Source organism: Aphis gossypii, chromosome 3 (assembly GCF_020184175.1).
Source record: "Aphis gossypii isolate Hap1 chromosome 3, ASM2018417v2, whole genome shotgun sequence".
NCBI classification, from domain to species: Eukaryota; Metazoa; Arthropoda; class Insecta; order Hemiptera; family Aphididae; genus Aphis; species Aphis gossypii.
The window spans coordinates 28,637,475-28,660,665 of NC_065532.1; the positions used below are offsets into that span (position 1 = coordinate 28,637,475).

At 24.8% G+C, this 23,191-nt stretch overlaps 1 protein-coding gene across 4 annotated transcripts in view; it reads left to right on the plus strand.

The window, feature by feature from the left end:
* The window catches only part of LOC114127699 (uncharacterized), a 169,878-nt gene that overhangs the window by 116,926 nt on the left and 29,761 nt on the right, over positions 1-23,191 (plus strand). For all 4 annotated transcript variants that reach the window (XR_007604889.1, XM_050203254.1, XM_050203255.1 and 1 more), the window contains one exon: positions 14,262-14,445. Coding sequence is in view for 3 of the 4 variants with exons in the window: in XM_050203254.1 (XP_050059211.1) it covers positions 14,262-14,445 (184 nt within the window). In the remaining variant the exon portion in view is untranslated. The remainder of the gene's footprint in view (positions 1-14,261; positions 14,446-23,191) is intronic.

Consider the following 23,191-nt stretch of genomic DNA (forward strand, 5'->3'; position numbering starts at 1 on the left):
TATGTTACTGCTTGTTGTAATATTAACGTTTTCTTAGTGTTCGAAGTATTTGTCAAATTATTTCTAACATAGTTTTAAATTTTAATTAAACGGAAACGACCAATCAATTTTTAAACAAAAATTGGACAGTGATATTATTTTGTTGAACAACTTACAAATACTAACTACATTTCACCGTGGAAAATAGATTTTTCTCAATTTATTTGTAGCAAATAAAATATCTTAATATCACAGTTGTCATGATCACTATGTGTGCTCTTGAGATACACGCCTTTGAGTATATTTATTATTACAAAAATACATTTTTTACTACGTTTAGTTAATGGGCAATGAATTAAATATAAAATGTATATATTTGTATATATATATATTTATTTATTTTCTGAAGACTTGCAGAAAACTATATAAAAACATTAAAATGCCAGAAAGGTCAAAAAAGTAAAAATAAGATACTCTGGAAAAATAATGGTTTTATCTCGTGTGAATTGCGGCCGGATGAAACGAGATTTTGGTTATAAGCCAATAGTTCATATATATTCCATGCAGCAGATTTTCGGGAAAACACAGAAAAATATTTCAATTGTAAATATTATATACTCGATTATCAGGCAGTATGTTTTTCTTGTAAAAATTAATTTTCAGTAAAATTAAAAACAAACAAAAACTATTAAACAATTATAACATTATCATTAAATTATATAGTTCAAATACGACTTCGTTTAATTTTTATCAATGCACAGTTTAGAGGATTTATATATATTGATATTGATTCACGAAGTACGATTATAGAGAATCTTTAATAACCGTAATAAAAATTGTCATAAAAGTAAAAAATAATAACAGTATATCACCAATGTCTGTTTCGGTATATTACATAAAAACTTTAAATAATGAAATAGAGGTTTGTTGTTTGATTCATAATTTAAAAAATAATAAGAACGTATACCTATTATAATAATACAATAGGTATGACAAACTTACATTATTTATTAAATTGAATATTTATTCATATAGATAAGGCTTTGTAAAATACAAATATGTACCTATTCAACGTACAAATACTACGGACATGAGTTAAATATAAAATTAATTAACAGTTTTGAGAAAAATTGTTATTATTTAATTGAAATATTTTTAAATTATTCCAGTTAAAATTTTTGTTTTTGCAGCAATACCTTAATGAAATAATAATATTATCTAACTTTGTAATACAAACATTTTTTTTATAATATAACTGTAACCTTTTTTTTTTTATTAAAACAATTGTTTAAATTGAATTCTCTTAAAATGTTTGTTGAATTTAAATAAACTGTTAAGTCAAACACAATTTATCAGATACTTTTAGATTTTTTTGAGTATAATAAATTTAATTATTCATTTAAGTAGTTTCTAGTTTACGCTTTGAGTTTTCACTACTTTAAGATTAAGTCAAACTAAATTCGATCTTTTTAATATTTAATTTATTGAATTCAATTTTCTGGTAATCAATACTGCGTGTTCAAAAAAAATATTTTATTTGTATTTTATACACTTGTTTTTTCAAGTATATTCCAATATAACGTAGGTATTCGATTTTCATAAAACGTCAACCTATGTTATTTCTGCTAGTTAGCTACAAATTCTATATTGACATTAATACTTGAGAATATATATTATAATATAATATATAATATAATATAATAAATATATTATATTTTCACTAAAATATACCTAGTAATAATATACTCTAAAAATACTTTACAAATAAAAATTATATGCACTATGTACACAAATGTAGAACCTATAATTAGAAATAATATATTTAAAAATATTAATTTATGTTCATTAATTTTGCTAAATCATGAATGTTATTATTTTTAGTTAACAATAGTTTTACATTTTGTAACTTCACTGATCTAAAAATATTTTTATATCTAAGCTTGCATATTTGTTAATTTTTTTTCTTAAAAATCAAGAGTCTAACTAGCAATTAAAATTCATTTTTAGTAGATTTAAAAAATGTATACTTATATCAAACCACGTTTTTAATTGAACTGTAAAGAAATATGAAAAAATAAATAGGACATAGGTATTATATGGTATTAAGTCAGTTTAATGTTATGTTCCTTATAATTTATAATATTAGTAATATTACAATTATTGATACATACCATTGTTATTTTAATGAATTTATTTATTTTTTAATATAATTATTCTTATTTCTAGACAAAATATCGGTTTTTAAACAAAATTTCAATTATATCTTATGATATCACAAAATAGATTAAATTTTCTTTCAAATATTCAATATTGTGTACTTATGATTTTAGTATTTCAGGTACGATATTAATTAGTAACCACTCGACTTATCCGATAACCAACAAACTTGGTTATTTCGTGTTTCTAGATAAAAATATAATTGTTTTGCTTTCAGTATTGTTTCAAGAGTATTAATTAAAAGAAGCAAAAACTACTAATGCCAGTAGAAACTGCCCGTAGTAAATACATTTTTATATTTTATTGAAATGCAAAAAACGTATTTTCTTCATACAAATTACAAAATTATATTGCAAAATAGTAGAAATATTTTAATATTTTGTTGGAAACACGCAATTCAATAAACCTTAATATTTCATTCAGTTTAATAAATACAGATACTTATCTATAAGTATATGATTTTCGATTACTGATAAATTATATTTAAATCTTAAATGTATTAACTAATATTAACTAAAATATTACAATTTTATAATATAATATATTAATATCAGTTTCACTAATTATTTATGATTAATTTTAAATTAAATATATTAACAAGAAAAAACTCAAATTAAATTTCGATAAATCGTACTTGAAAATTAACTTTTGGTATACTTGTGTTGTATAATCGTAACAATATTACCCTAATTCTTAAAATAATATACTTATCAAACATTCCATGAATACTAAAGCGTATAAATGACCTGAACCATTTTAAAATTAACGCAGTCATATTAACAAAGTTATTTTAATCACTTTATACAATCCTAGAAATAAATCATACAAAGATTATCAGTTTACATACGATTTCAAATTACTTTAAACATTTATAATACGCACTTTTTAATTTATTTACAAAAATGCGTATATTATTATTACATAAAAAAAAAAATCATCTGTAATAAAAATACAATATATTAATTTTATGAATATTAAAAACATCACTTTTTTAAAATATACATTACGTATTTAGTTTCTTAAAATAAATACCGAAGTATACATTTTTATTTCTTCAATAGCAATATTCAAAAGATTATTTTAAAAATAATTTTGTTTTAAGAACACTATGTCATATTTTTTATTATAATATAATATATGCTATAGAGTAGGTAAATTTTACTGATATGGATGTGTTAAATTTGAATTTATTTTAAACCCATAAATTTATCGTTTTGCTCAGAATCAAAAACCAAACATTATGAGTTTAAGGTTTGAGGTTTAAAATGCACAAAAGTTGTGGCACGTTATATAACATGTAAATAATATTCGACTGAAAGAATATAATGCGAAAAAAAACGAATCTTAGGTTCGTAGAAAAGTTATCATGTTTACTATTTTTTAACAAATAAACTACGTGCATTATGGTTTGGTACAACATAAAGTGTTTTCCTTCGTGGAAAAAAAATGAAGATGAAAAAGCTCTGTTAACCTAACATCGCCATTCACCACTATATATACAGGGTGATTCACCAAATATGCATATGGCTTATCCCTATTTTTCCCTTTAATAATGAATTGATGAACATTTTCATGTTTGGAATTCTAAGTATATGTGTGAACCATATTTTTTAACTCTTTGAATTTTTTTACCACTTCAAGAGTATCCTGTAGTTGACAGAATTTCGTTTTTTCATAGAACAACCCAATTTCAAGTTGTAAATTGTTAAGCAGATGGTTATTTTTTTGAAAAAGTCGGCACATTTAAATCAAAATAATATGAACAAGTAATTAATGGAATATCAATAATTATAAACTACTAAAGATAAAACTTCGTGGTTTGAAAATTATATTTAATATTAGTTTATTAAAATGCTATAATTCATAGAAATTATAGTACGTATGATAAGAGTATATTAAATATTATGTAGGAACATTTTTAAATTTATTTTATTTTATTTAAAATTATTATTAATGACTTGCATTAGTTAATAAATATTAATAACACAAAAACTACTTTCATTCAAGTTGAATTTAGGTTCTTACAAATTTTCAAGAAAAAAATAATCTACTTAATAGTATGTTGTGTTATTTCATAAAAAAAAAGAAATTTGTACGTGTATAAGAGTATACCCATAAAATAATACTCATAAAAACATAGAAACAAAATATTTAATATCTTCACGTATACTTATACATTTAAAAAAACAGAATTGAATAAAATTTATTGTTTTTTGATGAGGTGAGTGATTATTTCTAGCGAATCACCCTGTAGATTTATATATAGTTGACTTCGTGGATGATCGTACACGATGGATGATTGTTAATAAATCGGAAAGTGGTGTATTGCAGTGTATCGTACATGGTTATCGGTCACACGGTTTTGTGGTTCGGTAGGTAACGAATTGTTTCGGCAAAACGGATAGAGTAAATGTCGAACGTTACTACGGTGTATAGGTGTATGTGTATTATATATATTTACACAGACAGAATAATACCCACATTTACAGTATGTTGGTCACCCACATTTGTGGTTAGATGTATTGCTGCAGTGTTAGGTGTAAGGTTAACATCGTGAAAGGGTGTTGAATACCAAAAGTTATTTAAACACAAACACAATTAATGTAAACATTATTTTATAATAATATAATATAATATAAGTCTATAAAGTATAGTTTGGTGAAGCTACGCAACTAAAAAATATTAAACTATTTCACGTTGAAAATAATATGTTATACCTACGCTAGAACAAGATAAATTGATAGTGGGGACACCACATCATCACTTAACTCCCTAAAGTTGTGAGAGTGGTCTAGACTAATATACCATTAATACTATTCATGTTTCTTGCTATAGGTATCATACAATTTATCACATTATATAAAATAAAACGACTGCACCACACTTGGTCGATCCCTTGACACGAGTACTTTTATGAATTGTTATTTTGAAATTTGAATAGATCAAATGTGTTGTTAGTGTTTATGTAATTCGTCAGATAGGTTAGGTATTCGGTATAGAATAAAATACATAACAATAATTTAGAATCGTATGATCTGATTCTGCTTCATCAGAATTCATTTCAGCGTAGTCAAATACTAAGAAATTTAATACAATTGGTTGAATTCATACCACATTATAACATATTGTATTATAACTTAATAATTCGTTTACCGTATTTAAATTGAAATTAATGTTTTAATTATTTTTGAAACGCAGTTTGAAATGTTTGAATTTTTTTTTAAAATATTAAAAAAAAACAATTTAACCTTTTATGCGGCAATGTTATTTGTACCACCAATAAGTACAGTCATTTATAAATAAGTATAAATTATACTTACAATAACGATTAGCTTATATCTTTTTATTTTATTTTATATATATTTTTATAAGTTTCTAGAATTATATTTATAAGAATTAACTTAATTGAAAATTTATTCAAATTACATACAAATAAACTTAAAAAAAATATATTGTTAATTAATTTAGAGTGGTGTAAATTAATATTAGTGCAAATGACATTTAATATATTATGGTATAGTAAAGTTTTATGTTGACCAAATAACAAAAATTTGTTTTTAGATGTAGAGCATTTTACATTTTTTTTTTTTGCCAAAATTACATATGCTTAGCAATGAATTGGCTGAAATAATTATTTCACTCATTTTTTTATGAGTTACTATAGCTGTATGTTATCAAGTAGGTATATATGTTAAATCTGAGTTAAATTGAAAACCGAAACCATTGACTTTGATCGATTATATCGTCGAAAATGCACGTGCACGCGCAGCCTATTTTATTCAATAGACTATACATTAAATTTGTGATGTATATAGATTATAGATTTCGTCGCGTTACTCCAAGAAACCATACAATTCATTACATGTAAATGTTTCATATGTGTATTTTTTTTATTTAAAGGATTATTCATTATATTTTTCAAATTTCGAAATCTAATAGAAATTCGTCAAAGTAAAAAAAGCAGGTAAGTGGGTACTGCTCTGCTGTAAATTAGGTGCCGTGTGAATCACTGTTATATATTATAGGAGTGTTAAATTTGAATCCAATGATATGTACAATGTACCATTGTATACGAATCAAAAATTTCAGTGGTCTATAAATTACTCAAAAAAAGTCAACTTTTAACTGTATATAGATAATACTAACATAAACATTTGGTGAAAATTTCAAGTATTTACAGTTATTATTTTTTGAGTTACAGTAAAATAAAATTATCGACTTTGTCAAAACCTGGTTTTGCGTAAAAATTCCTGTTTTTCTGTTACTTTTTTAGGGTTTTTCCTGACGCTTTTGAAAACTATTAGAAATTTAAAGTACCAACAAGATTAACTTTTCTATCAGAAACAGGGCTGAGTTTAAAAATCGAAGCACTTTTACTGCTCCAAAACGTGGCGACAGACACACAAAAAAAACACACGCACATCATTATAAAATCAATATATTCATTACTCTGTTCAGAATCTAAAATAATCATTACGGCCATAATATTATTATAAATTTAAATGAATCATATAAAACACTGAAATACTGATAACAGCTTATAAATAAAAATTTGATTTCTTAATACTGAACATTTTTATTCGTAAACTCATTGAACCAATATAATAAATAAATGGTGACATGGTGTAATAAAAACTTTTGTCGTACAAAAAAAAAAAAATGTGCTTATTTAATCTTATGAGTATATCCACTACTCATATTTTCATATTAGAGTTTGTTTAAATCGGAAATATAAAAATACAGTTTTGACTCTTTTAGTTTTGTTTTGCTAAGGCGTCCGAAATAAGTTCGACCTATAAACCTCGTGGGCGGCGAACGTCGAGGTCATAACGAAATGAACGAAATTCAAGTCTGTTTTCAACTTCTACAAAAGTATTAGGTACACGTCGACACGTTTACATAAATACGTGTTAGGAAGATTCCGAAGATTATGCAATGTATACCCCACCATATACGAGTATATAAATTTTGTTTTATACGATATTACAATATTACACGTGAATCATATATTAATACATTGCTTTACCGTTTTATATATGATATTATACTTTTTCTTAACCGAAAATTTAAGCTTAACAATTTTACACGATGTTAAAATATTTTCTAATATATAAATAAAATGTTTAATGATAATGTTTAAACTGTTCAAACTATTCAGTCATAAATATTGTTATAATAATAATTTTATAGAAAATATAATAAGTTGCAGTAAGTTACAAATATATCGGTATTTTAATGCTGGAACTAGTAAACAAATAAGCCAACATATATTGTTCTAAATATTTCGATAAATTTATCAATTTTTATTTTTATCTTTTTCTTTTTTCAAAAATTCTTTTGTTTTTAAATTATTCTATCATAAATCATTATTTATAAAAACAAATTTTCAATACTCAATTTCTTAAAAAATGTATACCAAAAAATCACTCTACTTTTATCTTCATAAAATATTAGAGTTTTTATATATACCTATTTCGAAATTGATTTTCACTATTTATAATTTTTATAGACTATAGTACTAAAAATAATAGTAAAATCATTAAGTACAATCAAACTAAAAAAAATTAATCGTTATAAATTGTATTGCACAGATGATATTTTATAATCATTTATAGCATTAATATGAATTTTTTATAAATATTTTTAATACCTGAGCCATACCATTCTTAATTTTATTTATATGTGAATTGACCGACTGTAAATAAATACGAAATGCAAATAAACCATTATGATGCTATTATAAAATAAGCACACGGTTATACCACAGAATAGATTAAATACCTATAACATAAAATATTATGTACACAAGATTACTTTATTCTACTAAAATATTTTTATACTCATACATTTCGTTCAAACGATTGGAAATAATAAAAATATGAGATAAATATTTTTGATTTAATTAGAATCCAAACAAATAATTAGTAGTTATATAACATAGATAATAATGTATTTTCTTGTTTCAAAAGTTTAATTTAAAAGTTTTCAGGTATCGTTTGTTACATAAGCTCATTATAATAGTACATAATCATTCAAACAATTAAAATTATTTATATATCCAGGAAAACTTGAACTAAATCATAAAGTTACAAACCAATAATAATACATCGATAATTAGATAAGACAATATTTTGTAGGTATTAATCTAGAAATTTCAAAGTTTTTCATAAACATTTTATACAAAACTGATAAATAAATTGTAATTTAGTATCTTTATTTCAATTGTTTTATGGTATTATACAATTATTAATCTTAATATAATATAATAAAATCTATTGTTGTTTTTTACTAAGTTCTGTGTGTGATGTAATCAACCATGGAATACGGTCGTATTGGAATGTAAGTTTTATTGAATAGTAAAATCCCATGGGGTCCTCTATCGACACGCATTTTAATTATATTTGGGTTATATGATCATTTATAAACCAATCATTAATAATATTTTGCTTTAATATTACTTCAGATTTTTTTTTTTTTTATTGTTGAATTAATTTTACTCACAAAAATTGTATTAAAAATTAATATTAAGTAAAAAAAAAAAAAAAAAATTAAACCACAAAATACTTTCCTTCAACTGCATTTCATATTAAACTAAATATTTACGATTAATATACTATTAAAAGTATACAATATCCTATAAGATCATAATTATAATATTTTCTACAACTATGTATTTTTCATTTAATACAATTTAATAAATTTCTTTAGTTAATTCATATAATTATGTTTTAATGTTAATTTAATTAATAAATTATTTATTTCGATGTAATTAGATGATTGTTCAATAAAATATGACAATACACCTAAAAGAACTACTCTACAGAGGATATTAATTTATTACATCATTTGTTTAATAAAATGTAAGAAAAACATACAAATAAAGTTGAGCTTAATATTCGTCTTGTAAAATGTATACAAAAAAAAAAAAAAATAACTACCATACCTAACCTAACTTTCTACGAATTAAATCAAAATTAGGTACCCCTTTGCTGGTAGGTATAATAATTATTATAAATAATATTATTAAAGGAATACTTAGAAATAATACATAATTCGTTACAAAATATTATAATAATATAGTTATTGATTACGTATAATAATTCCGTTCGATATCGTATATTATGAGGTTATCATAAACTTGTAATTTGTTCCACATACCGAATACTAGCGTAGGTATCTACGTAATTTTTTTTTTTTTTTTTTATTAAAGAGAATAACCCTCGGCAACTTGGCCATTGGGATAAGATACATTTTTTTTTTTTTTTTATAAAAAAGGTGTTACATAATAAATAGAAAAGTTTTAATAACAGTAGTGTCTATACTAGATTATATGAGCTTAATGAGGTTGAGTGATCGGCTGGTTAAATAAGTTTGTCCAATCCGGTTTCCTGGAGGAACATGAATATGTCGGGTGATGGTAAGACTGGTCCAATTGTATCATATAAATCGCTGGATAAATGATTGCGGTTTCTTGCGTCGAGGTATGCAAAACATTCCGTGAGAATATGTTTTATTGTTAGTGCGACCCCGCATATCGTACACGAGGGAGGCTCATCTCGGGACATTAATCTACGTAATTAATTGGTAATTAAAATCGATGAGGCATTTAATGATTTATGCAACAGATCCGGTAAAGTATATTTTATGAGGTACAACAAATCGTACTACAAAACACACTGACGACGACAATACAGAACAGAAAATAATCACATTTATACTATCATTGACGTTATGCTTACAATTTTTAAAATATATATTGGTGTAATATTACGATCAAATATTACTCGTATGCGTGAGAAGTATTTACGTATTTTAAATCAGGTCATAATGCGTTATCAGACTCAAATTACCGTAATACCATATAAATTATATTGTATTATAACGACAATATGTACATAGAACGTTTTTAATTGTTTGGCTGACATTTTGATTGTAATCATGTAAAAATAAAAGAGTATAAAAATTAAGATAAAAATCTGAAGATAGCTAAAATCTTAATAATCGGATTAAAGGTCTTGGAGATTCTTTTTTACATGTATAAGTATTCGATAGTAAGATAATCTACCAGACATAAATATTAAATTCATGATATTACCTTCTTCTTGATTTTTAGAGAGCTTTCGAGGTTGTGTATTCTAGAATTAAAGTACATCGTGTAATAAAATGTTAACATAAACTATAATATTAATATTAAATACATTTTTACAACACAAATTAAAAATTCTACATAAGCGAATCCTAATAAACACACAATACCAGTTGTCGTTTGAAGAATCCGGTGTTGAGAGGTGTTAAAAATGTTTGATGTGATGCACTGCTGAAAAAAAAATGATATTGTCATGCAAGCTAGAAAAGGCTGGCGACTTTATCAAAGACCTCTACATTTGCAAGAAATTTGCTTTTCCCTCGGTGCTAGATACCGTAGGTTATTCGATCATCTCTTGTCTCTGGTGAACCATAAGAAAATCATACGTCTTGCGTTTATTCAACATGAGTACATGACAAAAAATGCTTGAAAAATTCTACTTTACAGTAAGAAACGTTCCTTTCATCTGCGTTTATGGAGAATTATATCGGGAGTTACTGTTATCTGCTCCTGACAGCCTGCCTGTTATTTAGGTATTTATTATTTTTAAATTATTATACAATGACATGTGAGCATATCATTAAAATATCTTCTCATTCCCTACGATGTGTTTCATAGCGTTCATCGCCGACCACAGTGATCTTCGTATCCATTATAATGTTTATATAATATGTATATATAAATTTATGTATGTATGTATGTATGTATGTATGTATGTATGTATGTATGTATGTAAGCATGCATACATATATATATATATGCAATATGCATGTATATGGTGTTTACATATTCCTTTTTTTTTCTCTATTTACACGCTATGATTGCGTTACATGTCATATTGGAACAACTGTTTAAATATTGAATTTTTTTTCGCTTCTGCAGAACGCTAGGGGAAAATCTGTTGCAGTGATAATAGTTATTCTAAGGGTCATCGTATGTACATATTATTCTATTTAGTTTGTTTTAATCATTAGGACAGTTTTAATTTATTGACATATTCGCATTATTCTAAAAATATCAATATGGGTAGATGATCACAATAATGCTATATTATTACTACAATGTTTGATCATTTAAAAGTGTTACAGTTTTCAATGGGACAGTGTTTAAGACATATTTTCATTGTGATATGATTTCATTAACAAAACAATGATTTTGAAACTGTACATTTTCTGATTTTATGAATGCTATAAATCATTAAAATAAAAATTTATTAACTCAATGATATGTGTTCTAAAATATATTAGACCAAACTCTCAAATATTCCAAGAACAGTTTTATTATTTTATTTTCTATATCTGTAAATGAGTTACATAGAAGTTTCTTATAGCGTTACTTCTAAAGTGGTATATACAGAAAAATATACAATAACAAATATAAATAAATATAACACCATTGTGAAATAATCAATACACCCTTCGTTCAACTTGAAATCGAAAATATTGGACATATTATTATATAAAATAGAAGTCTTGAGGCGTTATAAAAGTATGAAAATTTCATAAATTTAAGTAAGTAATAAAAGTAAAATAATAAGATTATCACACAAAAGGGAAACTTTAAATTTAAAATACGCAATACTAATAATGAAATTATCACTAATTTGAGTTCACGGGGTTATAACTAATAGAAAAGGAAGTATTTTTATCAACAATTTAAACTATTAAATCAAGTTAACTTTATAACTTTTAAAAGGGTGAGTTTTGATTTTTATAAGCGTTTTATATAAATTAAAATGTTTAACTGAACAGACAAAATTATATAAATAAATATAGTCAGTATAGATATTATACTATTAAACAAAACAAAAAATAATTTGTAAATACAATAATTACTATATATTTATCATAAAATTATTAAATGACTTTAGGGAGTACCTATAGGGTAGCAAAATGTGTAAATAATAATATTTATAATTAAAATATATTTGTTTAAAAATTAGGGAATCATTTTCAATTATCAATAAAATCTTTAGAAATTGAACAAGATTTTTTTACATCTATTACTATCGAAGTATTATACAAAAGAAAACTAACTTTAGTAGTTATGCTATACTTATTATCATTAATTATGATTAAAGTATGTTTTTTAAACTGCTTAAATGGTTTAAATTCTTTAGCTTGAGGCAATAATTTAGTAGTTATAATTAAAAAAAATAAATTAAATATGAAATAGGTGTATTATTTCAAACTAACTTCGGGCATTTAAACCACAAACCTATTAACACCGTTTTATGGTACCTTTTTATCAATGTTTAAGTTAAGAATAATTACGTAGAATATAATAATATTTTTTATCTACAAAATTACTTATAATAATATAAATAAATGATAAAATTTCCTTAATTGAGGCTAGCATATATCTCCCTCCAAAATATTTTTTTGTATGCAATGGTTTGTAATTGAATTAAAATTTAGCACATTTTTTACTATGACCAACTCAATAACGATGAACATTACCAATTTAATTTACAGCCGTACAGCAGAGCTACTTATTCAGTTTTATAAACAATATTTATTTTATAATTACATTAACAGATCAATACTTATAATACTATTGTGTAATAAATAATATATTTTAAATGTTTGTGTTGATTTTTTTTTTTTTAAATTCATGATTAATAATGGATCTACACACGATTTTCTATATACTTATTAGTCAATATTTATAAAGAAATATCTTTTGCATTTTATAGCATATTATCACAGTAGCTGATATAATATTAAACATCAGTAAAACTAAACTCAAAATTAACAATTATTGCTTTTTGATAACAAATTGTCGGATTACAAATTATGTTCAACTCATTAGACGTCATTAACTACACAAAAACCCGGAGCTTAATTTTTGGAATTTTAAAGCGTTATTGTACTGCGTTGTATACTATGCTAGACGACAAATCTTTTGAGAGCACACCACACTAATGGTTACTACTTACTAATAATACTGAAACATAATAACGTTCATGAAAAAGATTGCATCGCACCTAACTATACATTAACTAGGTACCTATGTAACAAGGAGTGTTGTGTTTTAAAATTAATTATGTAATAATTATACATTATACATAATAATAATGTATACATTTGATAATACTTACGTGAAAATTAACTGTCTAGTACATATTTTAAACACATAACTAATTTAATATGGTTTTACGTTGACTCAATGGTATCATATAAAAATCTAATACAATGCACAAAAATTATTTGATATTATAATATAATATTAGGATTATAGTTGACTGTATATAAACAAAGCGGGCGTTAAGTATTAACTAGTAAAAACTTATACTTCAATATTTCTACATAACTTGTAATAAAGTCATTGTAATAAGTACAAATAGGTAACTATATTTTTTTTGACCAGTTTAAAAAATAAAAAGTCAAGTTAAAATCGTATGTTTATAGTTATGGTAATATGTCTAAGTTAATAATTTATTTAATAAAGACACGTAATATTGCCTAAAGCTCAACAGCTAATGTCTAAAAATAAGTAATAATATAGACTATAGACCATAAGATGCATAAAATATTATATTATTACAAAATATTAAGTTAACATTAAAAAAAAAACAAAAACAAAATACGTAGTTTCACTATAAATGTATTAGGTATGTGTTACACCCAGATGATAATTTAAAAAAATAACAATTTAATTTCTTTAACTGAGTTAAGTTAATATTTTTCTCCGTAATAACTTGAAACATCCATAGTGAAATATATTTTATTTTTGCAACTTGTTTGTTAAACTATTAATTGATAGCTTAACGTGCTCAACTTTGACTTTACTTATAACTAACTATAGTTAATTTTATTGTCATTAACTTATCCACTTATGTATAACAATGTATTGATTTTGTTGAATGCATATACTAATTTATTGTCGTCGACACTTACAACAGTATGGAGACTATAGTTATTAAATATATGATATAATTTTAATAACTCTAACGAAACGCGTTGTTGGTTTGTTTCAGTGTGCAACGTCACGATAAAAGCTGATATGTTATTGGCCCGTTCAAACTCAACGTTCGGCCAGATCAAATCTCCCGCAATGTCCGGTCCGAACTATTGCTGGTACACGTTGGATCCCGGATATGAGAGACGAGTGGAACTACAAATATACAGGCTCATAAATGTCGGCCATTTCAACGGTTCCAGGTGAGTAACGTACACGCGACCGTAACCTACCAGAAATCGCCTGCCGGTTTGTCGATAAAAATATAAAACGATAATATTATTACTACTTATTATAAATAGTAGTACTATTAGTACTACTTGAGAAACGTCCGGTGGCCATACAAACATCTGTTTTTAAATGAGAATCCCCCTCTCATTTTTGCTGTAAATTATTCTTCGAATAATTTTTTTTTTTTTGATGTTTTATGCATTAAATTCAAAGTTTTCAAATCATTAAATTATTTACAAATATACTGTAAAAAAAAAAATGATATTGAATCTAGTGCTTATACTAAACCCCGACTATTTTTTTCAAATCATAAATGTTGATGGATTAATATTTTAATTAATATGAAATTGCCATGTCACCATGGACCCCACTCCATAACTACCAAATCTATATTATCCTGGACCTATTACTCATAGAACACAAAATTAAATAACTCAAAAATTACTCTTTCAAATTTTGATTTTGATACGTCACATTTTCATTTTAGTAAAAGAAAAACTAGAAAAGGGAGTTCTCATTTGATAAATAGAAGTTATTGTTTCGACGGAACACTTTTTACGTATATCTAAAATAGTCTCGAGAATTTCAATATACGTTATAAGTTATAAATGGTAAATATTTAAAAAGTCCAAAAATTTAGAATACGAATAAATTCATTATATTATAAGAAAACATTTGGGGAGGGGTGAACATACTTGGCAAACCACTCTGTATATATGCGGGTTCACGCGTAACTTGTTAAGGTAAAGGTAGTGACACTTCACGAGGATACGATAATTTAAAGTCATAGGTTTTATTCATGACACGACGACAAGAAACAAAACAAACTTATGCAACGCAAACGTTGAAACACAATAATATCACTGAGAAAGATTGACTAGACGCGGGTTTGCTTACGTAGGGCTTGACAAATGGATCTGGGTTCCCCGGGAGTAGTTTAACGCGAGGAAAACATTTGGAATGAAAGTAATGTCAAGGTTTTAGTTTCTACCGTGAACTGCGGTATGGTAACACGTAGGGTAAAAACAAGACGGACGCGATAGTGCACCACCGGCGAGGGTCGTGCTAGTCGCATGTGATGATTCCCCACACCTCGCTCGATCTATGCGGTCGGTGAGGCGTTTTGATAACAGTGTACTACGTCGTGGGCGTATTATGGTGTGCCAAGAAACGGTCGCTGTAGATACCACGTCAAAGTACATTGTACATTTCTCCTGTTGTACTCAGTCTAATATTACCGATTATGGTTTGTTATACTCTGTTGTAGTTTGTTTATTCGATTTGTGCAATATGATAACAGTTGTCACCAAGTGTACTTATTAGGGCGTGACATGGAAACTTCAAAGAAATAGTAAAATGTTATTTTTTTATAGTAATACACTAGTAGTAGATACTAATGTCACTAACGTTTGGGTACATATACATATACTAGGATGTTGCAAATTATTTAACAGTATAAATCAGATAAACAAACTGTTTGAATGCGCCTACCTAGCAACATATTTTAGGTGATTTTTTGGAGGGTATCCAAAATACCCTGCGATATTCGAATAATTTCTGATTATTCTGAATAAATATTAAGTTTAGTTTAAATAAATACCTCATGGGTCCTGTATTCGGATCTAACAAAATTTATTTATTTTTTCCGTTTGGATATAAATATTTCATTAGCTTCAATAACTAGTAAATCATCAATTATGGTTACTAATAAAAAAATTTATATTTAATCTTATTTAGATTTTTTATTTATAAACTCACCTTCTAAGTCACCTCTCTACATTTTGACAGATGAGCGTTTTTGGTTGTCATATATTATACTCGTCAAAACTGTTATTACGTTTTTATAATATATATTATATAAAAATTGAATAATGAAAAAAAACTTACTTCGAGGAGATCGTTGTACGTTTTTAGAGATATCAAATACTCGACAAAATGTCGTTATCGCCTGTGCGGGTACATTACATCTGTGCAGTGTGTATATAATAATATTTAGCTTATATCTGAATTTGCAAGAAACGGTGAAACGCAAACTAAACGGTTGTGTAAACGCAGAGGGGAGTTGGTTAAGCTAATTTATTCGTTGGTTATATTACAAATTCCCTTCTATACTTGCATCATTGGCCCCAGTATAATATTAATATTCTATTTAGCAACTGAATTGGCAATTATGAACATCAAATGACGTACAGACTTCATTGCTAGAATTTACTGTTGTTATATTGTAACAGTTATCGAGACTTTTCACTATTTTATTTCGAGTTTCAAATATATGTAACATAATGTATCGTTGAATCAAAAAAATATCAAACAAAGAGAATATGTATTGTCTATTTTTTATTTTATTTCCATACAATATTGCAATGAAAGATTGAAAAAAAAGTTTTGACACAATTCAATAAACTCGAACATAAAAAAAAATATTTATACATTAAATAAAATTAATTATATATTTTATTTTATCAAAACAAAAATTACAGTTGTAATAATTTGCTCACAAATAAATTGCATCAATGAATAAAATATTTAGCCTACAATTTAACAATATTAAGTGAGTTTTCATGCAGAATGGTTGCACAAGTTGTATAAAATATTTTGTATTTGATATTAATTTTTGTTTAAGTCTTTGAAAAATATAAAATAAGAGTAGCATAATCGTATCACGCGATTTTTTGTATATAAAACATATTAAGATAAATTGAGAAAATATTTTAATAGTATCAGAAAATCAAAAATCAAAATGCAATATCTGATAAGATTAAATCCATTTAAATGGTAAGAATAATTTTATGAGCAGACACGAATAAAATAAGTTAGAAAAACACAAGGAAAACGAGAACCCTATTGTAATATGTATGTGTCATACTAACAACAGTATTTAAAAATACTATTTTTATCAATATAAAAACAAGTGTTTTAAATGAAAAAGAAAGAAAATTGAAAATTATGAGCTCAAGGTTCTGTAGTTTCTTAGTATCAAGGGAAGATAAGTTTAAAGTGATTTGAAATAAAGAGAATGGCCGGAAGTTGCGACCTAATGTAAGTCACAAAAAAGCGACTACTTGGCGCCTGGCAAGATTAATTTTCTAGAACTGATGGTATAATATATGAATTGTAAGAAAAATAGTTTTATGCCAAAAAAAGTATTAATTCCAGTGGTAGTTATGACTAGGTATTTGATTTACTTATCGGACTAGATAATTTTTTGATGCATGTAGAAAAATGCGAGAAAGAAATCATATTAAATAGAAAATATCTATTGGATTAGGACAACATCAGGCTTTATTATTCTCTTATTTTGAAATATCCGTATTACCGATTATATAACGTACTTGTACTTGGTAAATGATTTTAATTTTAACTGAGAGGCCAGGATCTTATGGATTAATCAATTTCAATAAAAATTAATATGTTGTGACATATATGAGAAACAAAGTAAGATAAAATAAATCAGAAAAGATAAAATCTGTGAAAATAGTAATTAAGTTTTAAATATCGTTAATGACGTGTTTACTAAATAATTGCTAGAAATATACGAAATTAAAGAAATAAAATTATTGGTTTAAATATTTTAGGTTTATTTTAAATCATATAATAAATATTGTCAACGGACATAATAAAAATAAAGATTATTCGTTTAACTGTGTTTAATGTTTACCTTAATAGGGCTTGGATTTTAAAGCATATGCTTCTTTTTTAAGTATGAGATAGAAATGTAATTTTTATATATAAATTCGTTTCAAGTCATTCCAAAATTTTCAAACCAATTTATTTTTGCTTTTTTTTCAATTATTCCAGTTGTGAATTTGTTATATATTTATTATGCTATTATAGTATTAATAAAAAATTGAATTAATAAGATACCTACGTAAAAACCTAGAATGCGGACTGAATGTTTATATTACATTATTAATTTTTTCATTATCGGTTTGATTATTAAATATATTAAACGCATCGATATACATATTATAACATTTAGTACCTTTACGGTCAGTATGTCTCTAACATCAATATCGACCTTTTCAAAAATTAAGATTTAGTATTGTAATTTGAAACATCTTGTATGATTGTATGAAGTATGCACCGATCAATTTAATGAATGAAGAAAGTCGTTTTATGAGTGTAAAAATATTCCATCGGACAATATAGTTTCACTACAACAAATCTAGAGAAATACGTGGTAATTAATTCTTATTTTAATTTAAATTAATTTTTCAAATTGTTTTATTCATTTCTATTACTAGTTCGTGTTCATTTCAAGTAATGTTTTTTTTTTTGCTTTTTTAAAAAAATATATACTTCTTTTTTGCTTTTTTAATACAATTATGGGATTTTTTAGTTACTTATTAATTATTATGCTTTAAAATCTGAGCCCTATTTATTATTAAATAATTTAGTATTTACTTATATGCAGTTAGCGTTAAAACATTAATATTGATAACATAATATTATATTACATAAACTATATTAAAGTAATCAGATAACTTTAAGTTAATGAATTTTTTTTAGATTTTCTTTTTTAATATTGATACCCACCAATAATCTAAAAAATTGTATTGTGTACACTGTAAATTAAGACTCTTTTTGAATTCTTCATCTATTTCTCAATAGCACACCATTAAAAACCGATCAAAGTGCTCTTTAATATTGTGTTAAGATATTTTTAATGTTTGTTCTATAATAGTGTGCATTTGCATCCAAATTTATTAAGCATTTATGAAGCAAATAACTTGTTTTATCACATACTTTACAAAGTTTACTTATATTAAAAATAATAATTATAACTGATTTCCTCCAAGGATTTCAAAACTAAAAAAAGTGTATTTGCTAATATTTAATTTTTCTTACTTTATAGTAATATATAATCACAATAAAAAGTAACAGACAACCACAATTTATTTTTAAAGTACCCTTTATAATTGTGTAGTTTGTTAATTGTAATGATTATCACTTTAGTTTTTGCTTTTAACAAACATATTAATTATGTCCATAATTCTACGTCCAATTATATGGTTTAAACTACAGGTTTCCGTAAAAAACGATTATAAACAAAAGTAATAATTCAATTTTTAGTACCTCTCTAAAGTGTAAAATTCTTAACTGTTTATATTGCATTAAATACTTCTAAATTATAATACGATATAAAACAAAACATAAAAATGAGTTAAATGTTTAATATATACATTATTTTTTTTTTTCAATGGCCTATGAAAGAATTTTTTTTTAATTATTTTATGAGCTAGTGGTAGCAGAATAATGAGAATATTCTTGAATAGACGATTACATCTAAATTTTATATACCTAGTAATAAATGACAATATTGTATCATTAAAATTGTATACAAGTAATTTTATAAAATTATAAACAATTAAAAGCATTCTTGTAATTTAATAAGAATAACAATATAGCCTATACTTCATGTATAGATTAAACTAACTTAACTACAATCCTTAAAACCTCTACTTCTACCTATAATTTTTATTGTCTTTCAATTGTTTCACTACCATGTATTTCGACGTTAGGGAAACATGTCGCGTGCTTGGGTATTTTCGTTTAATTATTTTAAACAAATATTAAAAGAAAATGGTGGTACATTTAGTTTATGTAGTAATAAGCATTGAACACTGCAATTATAGAAGTTTTCAAATATATTTTCTTTTTACTTGAATTTTAATGATATCAACTTTAAATATATATCCATCATCAATAATGTTTAATGATATTATTAGTCATACAAGTCTATTGAAAACAAATTTAAAACAATCATATTTCTTATAATAAAATGAATCCAATGTTTCAATTTATAAGTTTATTCTTTTGACAAACTATTATAATATTATACTAAGAAAAAAAATTGTTTTTATGAGATTTAGTTAGAAAACAAAACACAGTTCTTTTCAAACATTGTTTTTACTTTTTTTGAACAAATTTAATCTTACCCCTGACCAAGTATCAATCAAATATACAATTTAGTCAATCACTTGTCTATAGTAAAAAAAAACTTTTGCATCCAGACTATACATTTTTTATTAACTCACATTTAAATACATTTAATTTTGTATATTTATTTTCAGTATTAAATATTCTATACTATATTGTATTCTTAAAAAAAGCGTATAGAATTTGTTGAATTATTTAATCTTAATTAATATTAGGTGAGATATCGGTAAACTAATATATTTACAACTTATATCAATAAACTATTAATTTATGTATAAATGAATTACAATATAATATATAGCTGTGTAAGTGTAATGATTAAATCTTGAAAACTAATTTTTCCTAAACAGTAAAAAAAAAAAATGCTTTTAATTATTTTTTTTTATGAATTTAAAATAATTTAAATCTAAAGTGAACTTAAAATTTATCTATTTTGTATCATATAATATTATTAATATCTATTGGATTTTTTACTACAAAGACTAAAAAGTATTCCACATTACTTATTATTAATTATTAATTAAATTAATAAAATTAATTCAACGAAATATAATATATATATTTGTATATTATATTCCATTATTTCAATAACATCACTAATATTATATTGTTTAGTGTAATAATACTTGACTTTTTATTCTAAATTAAATGAATCAAGTTTATTTTAAATTATCATATCTAATGATTTATCAAAATAAATTGATTTCACGTCAATTTAAAAGATTAGTTTAATCAGCCCCAACAATTTGAATCAGTGAAATATTAAAAAAGGAAATACTAATTTAAAATACCTATTATAATTTATGTTGATTATTTACCATGAAAAAAAAAATAAAGAAATATAAGATATTGAGTTTTCAAGTTAAAATAAATTCTTTTTCAACTTTTAAAGTTTTAAGATCATCATCAGTAATTAAGAACGTTTGCGTGAAAAAATAAGCTTACCGATTCGAATCATATTTTTTTATACTTATATATAATTACAATAATTATTGATAACTCTTTTTGTATTTCATTATTTATTATTTTTGAACTTAACAGCTTCTTAAGATTAATACATTTTTTTTCTAATAATTTTTACATGTTAATTTAAACAACAACAAAAATGATATGGCCAATTTACCATGTCGTTAGATAAAAACAGTATTTACTTAAAATATGCCATAAACACCCTTTGTAAAATGTACAAATATTTTTGTATTTCAATGACGTTGTGCTATTTTTATAACTGAATAAAATAACTGTTTATTTTATCTGTGTATTATAGTTAATATCTACAGCTGTAATACATACTTTTTTCAAAAAAAAAACATTATTTGTTAACCCAAAAAACTTAATTTGTATTATTACAACCGAACTGTTTTACACATTAAAAACATAATTTACTTTACTTTTGTCATAGGACCTCTATTGTTTATGTTTATAATTACAAGTTTACCTCAGTTCTATCGAATTTCAAAACTGTTAAACTCGACATCTACTATATTCCACCTTTTATATCTATGAAAATACCTGCAAACCCTTATGACCATAATAATAAACATAACAGACATCACGCAACTCCCTTAATTAGTATCATTGAAATGAACAAATATATAGTAAGCTAGTAATCATATATGTTTGTAATGTGTATGGTTTGTATTGTAACAAATAAAACGAGAACTTGTATATAAATCACGCGTTTGAATGAAATTTGAATGATACATCAATATGCTCGCCTACACATATCCACATATACACACCCACTCATCCATCCATACACACACACACACACACTCACACGCATATATATATGTATATAAAGTAACACTTGTGTAAATATTCACTGCAGTATAAGTTGTGACTCGTACGAAAGCAACAACGGTGACATTCCATTCACTTGTCGAAAATACCGTTTGTAAATAATATACTTCAGTATTTTTGGTGACTATTTATCCGAGGCGATGGTTTACACGCCTTTTTGATTTCGCTACGCTTGGACGTACCGTGAATATTATATGTATTCATTTAATATATATATATACATATTACATATTTTATAGCCAGAGGGTAGAAGCGAAATCCCATGGAAACTTAATTATCTCCGTATTTTTAATTTATATTTTGCGCCTGTCGATTTGGAAAATGAAAATCTACAAGCGCCGTCGGTGATGTTGTTTTGCTTATCCAAACAACGGGCAGAGACAAACAGCGAGAACTGTATATAACTTTCAGGCTATGAATTATTTATCGTAATAAACGTGAAGGCGAATGACAGGGTCGAGGTGAAAAACGTCTTGAATTAAAAAAATTTAAATAAATCATATTTTTTTTCAAAACCGATAGCATTAGTTATTTATATAGCTCGAACACTTTTGCATCGAGATAAATATATGTATTTCATATGGAAACGAATAAATATAAATAGATCGAGTGATCATCTATATTATTATATACTCTCTAAGGGCTATGGATATAAATTAATTAGTCGATCTACCACAAACTTTTATTGAAACAAGCATATTCGTTAACACCATAATTTGAATCACTGGGAAAATATTGTACATGCTTAAATCTAGAAATAATTTATCGACTTGCAATACTGATGCTGTAATACAATTTAATGGGTACCTATACACTTTACAACAATTTATAGCGATTAATATTATAGAAGAAACCCATTATTCAAAATCGAAATAAACGAGCGCCGTAAATATTAAAACGCGGTTACGTAGAATTCAATTTTCTAAAGAAACACTGTATCATTTTTATTTCTAAAAAGTTTATTCAAAACTATCC